General features: G+C 48.3%; 1 protein-coding gene across 1 annotated transcript in view; it reads right to left on the bottom strand.

Moving 5' to 3' along the window:
* Positions 1 to 4,024: 4,024 nt before the first annotated feature.
* Positions 4,025 to 9,315, bottom strand: part of LOC125446117 (myotubularin-related protein 10-like) — a 57,807-nt gene continuing 52,516 nt past the window's right edge. The window contains 2 exon segments of the mRNA XM_048519625.1: positions 4,025 to 5,659; positions 8,090 to 8,272. Of these exon segments, the coding sequence (XP_048375582.1) occupies positions 5,060 to 5,659; positions 8,090 to 8,272 (783 nt within the window). The 3' untranslated portion in view covers positions 4,025 to 5,059.

Raw genomic sequence — 9,315 nt, 5'->3', positions numbered from 1 at the left:
GTTGAGGTTAAATCTGCTCCAAAGGCAGAGAGCAATCCTGGGCGATTCTCTGTCATAGCCAAGTAAGTTGCCTAGAACAGTGATGGCGAACCTTTTCGAGACCAAGTGCCCAAATTGCAACCCAAAACCCACTTATTTATCGCAAAGTGTCAACACGGCAATTTAACCTGAATACTGAGGTTTTAGTTTAGAAAAAATGGTTGGCTCTGAGGCGTGCGTTACTCGGGAGTAAGCTTGGTGGTAGTTGTTGGCTTTGCTTTGAAGCAACCATGCAACTCTTCCAACGGGTGAATCACGACCCTAGGAGGGTTTACTCAGAAGCAAGCCCATTGCCAGCAACCAAGCTTACTCCCAGGTAAAGGATCGCGCTTTAGTTCTTTGCATGAAAATCAGTGAGGTTTAACAGCGCTTAACAGGGTTACCTACACTGCTAACCCAAAATTAGGTCTTAGGTTTAATGCTAATAATCGAGCCCAGCGGCCCAGGCCAGCCTAGATGTGTGTGTGTGTGAGGGGGGATTTCCCCCCCACATGATGAACTCTGTGCGTGCCCAAAGAGAGGGCTCTGAGTGCCACCCCTGGCACCCGTGCCATAGGTTCCCCATCACTGGCCTAGAACCAGAAGCAACCGGTGTTTAAGAAAAAGAAAATCAACAAAGATGGTTCTTGGGCCAGAGGACTGGAGCTTCGTGAAATGGCCTGGTTTGTCTACCATTTTAGACTCAAGGACAGAATCTTGAATCTACCATTTTAGACATGGGCTCATTCCACGTCCAGAGCCCCGCCGTTCTTTCCCCCAACACAGTCAACGTTCCTAACATCTTCTGCCCACCTTTCTGTTTGTCACCTTTGGCATGAACGTTTATGTACGTGAATCGACGTGCATTACAAAAGGGAATGAACGCTGGGTCTCGCAGCAAAACCCAAAAGCCCCGGGACACCGTTCGAGAGGAACAAAACGTTATTCCGGCACAAGCGGCTGTGTGTCAGGTCTCGCTTTCTCAGACACGAGATGCGGCTGACCCTAACCCCCTCCGCCCCGCTAGAGAATACTGCAGAGAATAAGGACTGGAAAGATTTATTTATTTATTTTTTAGCCTGACCTGCTTCACATTCACAACAGTGACAAGATTCGCCCCCGTCAACTCCGCTTTGCTCAAGTAAAGCAGAGTTAGGCATCAAAGCTTTGGACTCCATTTCAAGGGGGCTCCCAACCACCCCTCCCGCCATAAAAAGCTTTTTCTGTTTAGTAGCAAGGAATCCACGTGTTCTGACTCACAGCGGCAGCTTCTTTCTAAATTTAAACGTTAAAGAGTGGTTTGGCTTGTAACGTTTTATCTTTTCTTTGGAGATCCGACAGCCAAAACTTTCCTGGCTCCAACCAGTTGTAGAGAAAAACCACAAGCGCACAGATTGTTGAAACGGGAATTCCTTTCGCCGGGGCAAAAACACACTTGGCCTGAATCAGGGTTAACGTAATTGCACTTCCATGTTAAATGATGTAACAGCTTCGTTCGGCAGTAGCTAAAAAGAGATCAGATTATCCCGACTTGGACCACGTTAGGTAGCAACTCCGTCAAAAACAACAACAAAAGAAATCTACATCTCTCTTTAAGAAACTGAAGTAGTGCTCGCTGCTAGGAAAGAGGTACAAAAATAAGCATTTATCACTTTCTACTTACAAAATAATTCCAAAGAAGGGTTTTTTCTTTTTTAAAGTACCTAGTTTTAAAAAGAAGACAACTTACTGGGCACGATCTCCTGAACACCCCTCTACCAATCTGAACAGAGGAAGTCTGCATATAACGGAGGGGGTTGTAGAAGCGGTCTAGATTTGGTCAGAGAGAGAGAGCTCTGCTCTCGGGGTTATTAAAAGGAAACAGTTCAGCAGCATTCCCCTCAACTCTTTGAGTTTTTTGCTAAAAGGATTTATGCTTTCTGAAGCCATCCTGCAGAAAATGATTGTTTGTGGATATGCTGCGGAACAGGAAGGGGGTGGGGGTACAACGTTACCGTAATTTGGCATGTAGCGACAGCCGGGGCTGCCGTTCCAACAGAACACGACCCAATAAGTTTGGCTCTTGCCCAAATGCCACTTAACAGCACAAGTTCATGTCCACAGGTTTTGGCTTCAGGCAATCCTAAAAGACCTTTGGCAGCAAAACCCCATTAAAAACAGTAAGGCATGTTTGTGTCCCAGTCGGCACCACTTGCGGGTACTCACAACTTTGCTTCGCCCACAACACCCTTTAAAGCCATTCTGTCGCGTGCGGTCCACACGACGCCCCGGCGGCTACTCCGAAAGGCGAATTTCTGCAACGTCGGAAGTGAAGGGGAGCGGGGGCGAGGGATGGGAAACCCTGATTAAAAGGCCTCTACCAAGAGGCACCTGGTTTGGACCCACGGGAAACCAAAGTCAGCATCTTCACGCCGACTCCAGCAAAATATACCCATCCGATTTTGTTAAGTAGAAAAACGAGGCACATCTGAAATGTACTTAAGACTATCAGGCGTATGTAATCAAAAGACCCAGTATAAAGAACTGTTAGGACATATAAACTTGGGAGCTTCTGAAGTCACCCTAGGGGGAACCAAACGAAACAGTCTTGATGAGAGAGGCGTGACTCGGCCAAGAAGGCAAGGCCTGTGGGTGATCACACCGTCAGCTAGCCCTGGAACCGTGCCCGTTGAAAGTGGTCATCTCACCCTATCAGAAAGATTGGGGGGGGGGGGAGAGAGAAGGGGGAACAGCTTTCATACAAATACAGCAATACCAATCGAGATGGGGGTACAGGTGCCACACGGGGAACTGTGTGAACACAGCCCTATTTCTAAAGCTGGAATCCTGGTGGTCGCCCTGGCGAACAGCTGATCGGAAGCGTGCGAGTTGCTTGCACTTAGCACAGTGTGGAATCGGGCCCGGAGGAAGGAGCCGGGAAGAGTGGGTGTCAATTTCTGTTGGTCTCACAGCCACCTTCCAGGGTCTGGTTACCTGCCACAAAATTGACCTCTGCCTTTCGATGACAGCGTGCGGAGAAAAACAGCACGCCCGCTGCTGAACTTACAGCCTCGGCTTGATGCTTGCTTGACCTGTGGCCTCAGTGCCTGACTCACAACCACACTCGCTTCCAGTGCGTGTCAACACCACACCACACAATCTCATCTTGTAACATTACTCCAAGGATGGTGCAGTCAAAACTAGCTTTTTTGCTCTAGAGTGTTGTGGGTTTTCTGGGTTGTATGGCCGTGTTCCAGTAGCATTTTCTCCTGATGTTTTGCCTGCATCTGTGGCTGGCATCTTCTGAAGATTCTCTGAACATGCAGGCGAAACATCAGGAGAAAACGCTACTGGAACACGGCCATACAACCCAGAAAACCCACAACACTCTAGCGATTCCGGCCATGAAAGCCTTCAACAATACTTTTTTTTTTGCTCTGTCCACTGTCCAGAACTTACAAACACTGATGCTTCCTTAGGTGAGAAATGTCAAAGCCAGCGTGATTTCTGACTTCTCCAGAGAGTTCTTACGCTAAATACTGACTGCTCCCTCAAAATAACACTTCGTGTCTGATCACAGCATCAAAAAGATAACAGAAGCTCCAAGCTGCCAGAGTGTGGCTCACGTGAACAGGGAGAGGATTAGCTTACTAGATGAGGGAAATCAAATCTTAAGGAAGAGAAAATGGGAGTCTTCGTTCCATGCAAGAAAAGGCACTTTAAAAAGTTAATATCCATCCACTGCGAAAGGATGAATTTTGTAGCGCAGCTACAAACAACGTCTCCCAGCCAGTGTTTAGACCAGGGGTCTGCAACCTGTGGCTCTCCAAATGTTCAAGGACTACAATTCCCATCAACAATTGGCCATGCTGGCAGGGCCTGACGGGAATTGTAGTCCATGAACATCTGGAGAGCCACAGGTTGCAGGCCCCTGGTTTAGACCATAGGACTGTGGTGGCGAACCTTTGGCGCTCCAGATGTTATGGACTACAATTCCCATCAGCCCCTGCCAGCATGGCCAATTGGCCATGCTGGCAGGGGCTGATGGGAATTGTAGTCCACAACATCTGGATTGCCAAAGGTTCGCCACCACTGCCATAGGAGCTAAATTTCCCCAGGAATCCCCTGCTTAGGTCCTGGAACCCACATATATACGGTTTCAGATGCGGGGTCAGGCGGATGCCACGGTTCACCTCAGCCACAGTTAATGTTACCGCTCACGTCTGCATTAATTGCAGCTAAGGCAAGATGGAGAAATTTGCTCCCAAGAGGGGACAGGTGAAGCACGCCACTCCTGGTCTCACAGGCTCAGTTTACAGACGAGGACAGCTACGTCGGCCCCAATCCCACGGATGGAGCGCACTGCTTTCTGGGCAGATTTTTTTTTAACCCTAAGGGCAAGCATATATACTCAACTAAGGAGGAAAGATGGGCTTGCGAGACAGACTAGGTCAGCGTGGCCGTGAGCGCCATCCAGCAAAACCACTTAAATCTCACGCTCTTTGATGGCTCAAGCCGGTATTTTAGAGTCCCGCTGAAATCGACAGGAATTTTAAAACGCTGCTTCAGCTGGGCCGGGCCGCAAATCCGCAACCTGACAAAAACAGATTGCTCTGGCGTCCGCGCAAGTAACCGCGGGCAGCCCTGGCCCGGCAATTCTAATTTCCTCTGCTGTCTGTCTCCACCTGCCGCTTAATCCAAACTGACAAGAGATTTGCTTCGGTCAGCGACTGGGAAGAGAAGTCTGGCAACGCGACCGAAGCGCCCAGGTTAGTCACCAGGCCAGATCTTGGGGAGGGGGGGCCGGGGGGAGGAACTCTCAGGCCCCCACGCAGCAAGCTAGGTTTAGGAAGCAGAAAGAAGGGATGGAAACCGGGCGAGACGTTTTAACAGCTGCGGAGAACAAAAAGCCTTGTGCTGCTGTCCTGAAACACGACACCCCGGCTTTTTAAATATTTCTGTGCAAAAAAAACATAGGTCACCTTTGTGTATAAAATTATTACAGCTTCGGGCGGGGCAGTGCGGCAGGGCAAGGAAGCACCTTCTCCGTGCTATAAAGAAGCTACTCCTCGTTGGCGAGAGTCTCGGTGGACAGCCAGATTTTGGCGCCACTCAAGAATTTGCTCAGCGGCGTGCCCAGAATGCTCCTCCGGCAAAGGTTCCCCACGGGAGAGAACGGGAACGAAGAAGAGAGGGACTCTGGGCTGGGCGAGGCGTCGTGCGGGCCGTTGGCTCTGAAATACATCCGGCTCTGATCCGGAGTGGAATTGTTCGCGAGCGACGGCAGGCTGCCGTTGTGTTGCCGCAGGCTTTGGTTCAGCATGTCCACCTCGTCGGCCAGCTGGGAGATTTTGTGGAAGGCAGTGATGGAGCCCCCGCTCGCGATCTGGGCCTCGGGAACCCAGCGGAAGTAGCAGAGTTTCCAGAGTTTGATCTGCGTGCCGGAGAGGCGGGGCAGGAGGACGCCGTGCAGGTCGGCCGGCTTGGCAAACCACTCTCTGAAATACTGCTCGGTGCCGTTGGCACTGGTGTCCGTGGGCTGGAGGAAATCCGGCTTCAGTTTTAGGATGAGGGAGTTTCTTCTTGGAAGAAAGTCTTGCTCGTGGATGATCCCGTTCTTCAAGGACGGGGGAAGGCCGCGCAGGGTCGAGCTGTAATTCTTCTGGAGGCAAAAGCGACATCACGAAAGGTCAATCTCCCGATTACAGAGGCCACCACGGAACGAGGCTCAGTTACACCTGAGCACCCCTCCCCCCCGACAATTTCAGAGGGTGGCCGTGATGGTCCACTTAATAATAATAATAATAATAATAATAATAATAATAATAATAATAATAATAATAATAATAATAATAATAATAATAATAATAATAATAATAATAATAAGAAGAAGAAGAAGAAGAAGAAGAAGAAGAGGAGGAGGAGGAAGAGGAGGAGGAAGAAGAAGAAGAGGAGGAGGAGGAGGAGGAGGAGTTTGGATTTATATCCCCCCTTTCTCTCCTGCAGGAGACTCAAAGGGGCTTTCAACTGCCTTGCCCTTCCCCCCTCACAACAAACACCCTGTGAGGTAGGTGGGGCTGAGAGAGCTCCGAGAAGCTGTGACTAGCCCCAGGTCACCCAGCTGGCATGTGTGGGAGGGCACAGGCTAATCTGAATTCCCCAGATAAGCCTCCACAGCTCAAGCGGCAGAGCTGGGAATCAAACCCGGTTCCTCCAGATTACACGAGCTCTTAACCTCCTACGCCACTGCTGCTCAGATTAGCTCGTGCAGTCCAACACATGCCAGCTGGGTGACCTTGGGCTAGTCACGGTTCTTCAGAGCTTTCTCAGCCCCACTGATCTCACAGGGTGTTTGTTGTGGGGCAGAGGGGGGGGTGGATTTTGAGGGCGGTATGAGAGTCTGAGAGCCAAAGTTCCTTTTCATGAACAGTGGCTACAAAAGCAGTTTCGGTCTCTAGGATGCTCCTGGACCTGAATCTAACTCAAGTCTTTACAGAAATAACTGCTTTTAGGTGCTCTTATTTTTTTTTTAATTTAGCAAGCCTTTATTGGCATAGACAACAGTACAACAATAATAAAAACGGATTAAAAAGCATATACTATACAGGAAATAAATGATGGGTCGAAGGAAATCTACCGGCGTTTAGTAATTTCCAGGAGAAAGTCTGCCGCTATCATACAGAGAGAAGGATCAGGGTTGTCCAACAAGTAGTGTTATCTAATTAAATCGGGGAGATGGGGTAAACGTAAAGGAGTGAGATTCACATACTTGGATCTGATTTCCTTGAATCTGAGACAGTGTAGTAATTGGTGGGCCAGAGATTCAACTGAGCTATCGTTACACGGGCACAATCTTTTAGCCTTTTCTTGCTTATTAAATCTGCTTCTCAGCCTTTTGGCTAAGATCAAGTGTAGGTGCTCTTATTGTGGCTTCCCAGTAGGCTGCAGAGCGGAGGTATTTTCTGTAATCCCATTGGGACAGCTAAGCCTCTGAGTCTCCAGAACCCAGGTAGGGTATCAAGATAAGCAGGGCAGAATTTATAATGGACCACTGCCCCTCAGGCACAGCTTCTGCAAACCACGACCTATCAAGATCTTCACCGTCCTGGATGAAACTGGTCAACTCCTGCCTACACCAAGTACAAGACTGATGAATAATCCAAACGATTTTTTGCATTTTCTGGGGATTAAGATGGTTGCATTTGTAGTTCATATTTTAACCAGTTAGATCAGGGGTCCCCAAACTATGGCCCAGGGGCCAAATGTGGCCCCCTGAAGGCATTTATCAGGCCCGCCAGGCATGTGCAGAGGGAGAGGAGGAACCGGCCCAACGGCTGTTGATTACAATTACATGATGGCACCCCCAAATCTCCATGAATTTTCTGACCCAGAGTTGGAAACCTTACATGTGGCAATGCCTGCTCCGCCCTTCCCTCTCAGCTACTCCATGTGTTGCTCTCAGGCTTTCTGTTCCGCCTAACTCCCATTGGCATCAGCCAGGCTGGCGAATCGCTCGCTGGCTGCTAGGGAGGAAAGAACCCAGGAAGATACCTGATCCTGGGTTAGATGGAATGCTTCATTGGGAAAGTTCTGTTTTTTTTTTTTTTACAGGGGAAGGTATTCCACAGCCTCCCCAACAATATTTGGAGCCCACCCTGTACTTGACGTACTTTGGTCACTGTTCTAAAAATAGACCATGACAGAAAGGCTGAAAGGTGAAATCAAACATTTTACAATCATTTGTGCATAGGAATTTGTTCATAGTTTTTTTTAGTCCAGCCCTCCAACAGTGAACTGGCCCCCTGTTTAAAAAGTTTGGGGACCCCTGCGTTAGATGCTTTTGTTTTTAATCCAAGCCATGCATTTATCCATGGCTTTTGTTTTTAATCCAAGCCATGCATTTCCTACGCACAGATTTCCTCTCAACAAAAAGGCAAACAGGGAAACGAGCACCTTGGCACGTTCGCCACCTGCCAAAGCCACAGAGCCAGGCAAAGGCCACCACGACAGGGGACCGTGCCAAAGGGCTCCACCCTTCCAGCAACACTGCTGCAGCCAGAACCGTGCCTCTGGGCCCCGTCCCTGGTCTCACCTTGGTCCGTTTAAAGGATTTCACGGCTCCGTTCTGTACGCACGGCGTGCTTTTGCCGATGTACAAGGGGTTGTGGAAGAGCATGCGGTCTCTCAGGGTGTGCTGGAGGGACCAGTCCCACACTGAAGGGAATTTCAGGCCTTTCTCATCTCCCAGTTGGATGTTTTTGCTGATGGCGAATTCCTGAGGGGAAGGAGAATTCAGAGGTGTTTAAAGAGCCAGGCAAGCCACCTTAAGAAAAAACAAAGCCCCAACACCCTCGCGATGATACAACTGGGGAAGCCGAACACAGAAGTATAACATAAGGAAATAGCACCAGATAGAGTGAGAATTCTTTTGTAAATTACAGGGCTTAAAAGCAGTTTGATATCAGATCACTTTATTTCAGAATGGGATACTTTGATCTTTAGAAAGGTTGAAGCTATTGGCTTCCCTTTGGAATCACTCCTTATGCTCACAAAGGTGGAAGCCTTCAGACTAGTTAAGAATAGGCTCTTGGATCTTGATTTTCATAGTTTGACTCTTGCAGCCAAGACAACCTGTTCCCCGACTACATTATTAATCCCATGCGAGTGTGGAGTTATGGCAGCATATCTTCGTCTGCTGATTAAACCCACCCTAACGTGCTGCCATCAGCTCTGCTGGAGGGGAGATTTAAGAATGTGGAACGTTCTAAAAGAGTTCGTTCATGTGATCTGATTACAGTTGAAACACTTGACCATTCTCTGTTTGTATGCCCTAAGTACAATAAGATACGCATGAAATACATGAATTCCATTTTCTTGCAATGTTCTCAGTGGCAAGAGTGTTATAAGATACCCAATCTCCTGAACAGCTCTGATGTGCTCTTTTGTGAGACTGTTGCAAACTTTATACTGGAAATTAGTAATTTTAACTGTATTTCTTAACCTTGTTTTGCTTTAAAATTCTGTCCTGTTTTGTATGCCAATAAAGGCTTTGTGTGTGTGTGTGTGTGCGCGCGCGTGCGCGTGTAAAAAAGCAGTTTGATAGAGAATAACTCTGTTGATTACCCTCTGGGAGATAAAGAATGCTACATGGAATTTGAGAATTAAAGGAAAATGTGTAGGAGGGGATTTGCTCTGCACACACTTCTAATTGTTTCTAATATTCTGAAAGGTGTTAAGTATGCCTCCTTGTGTTTGTCCATGCAGAACAACAAGATGATTTAAAACATACCCTCCTGCACTGTTTAGTTTGCGGCTGGC

This window comes from Sphaerodactylus townsendi, linkage group LG17 (genome assembly GCF_021028975.2).
Source record: "Sphaerodactylus townsendi isolate TG3544 linkage group LG17, MPM_Stown_v2.3, whole genome shotgun sequence".
Taxonomy (NCBI): Eukaryota; Metazoa; Chordata; class Lepidosauria; order Squamata; family Sphaerodactylidae; genus Sphaerodactylus; species Sphaerodactylus townsendi.
This window is presented reverse-complemented; position numbering and strand designations above follow the sequence as displayed.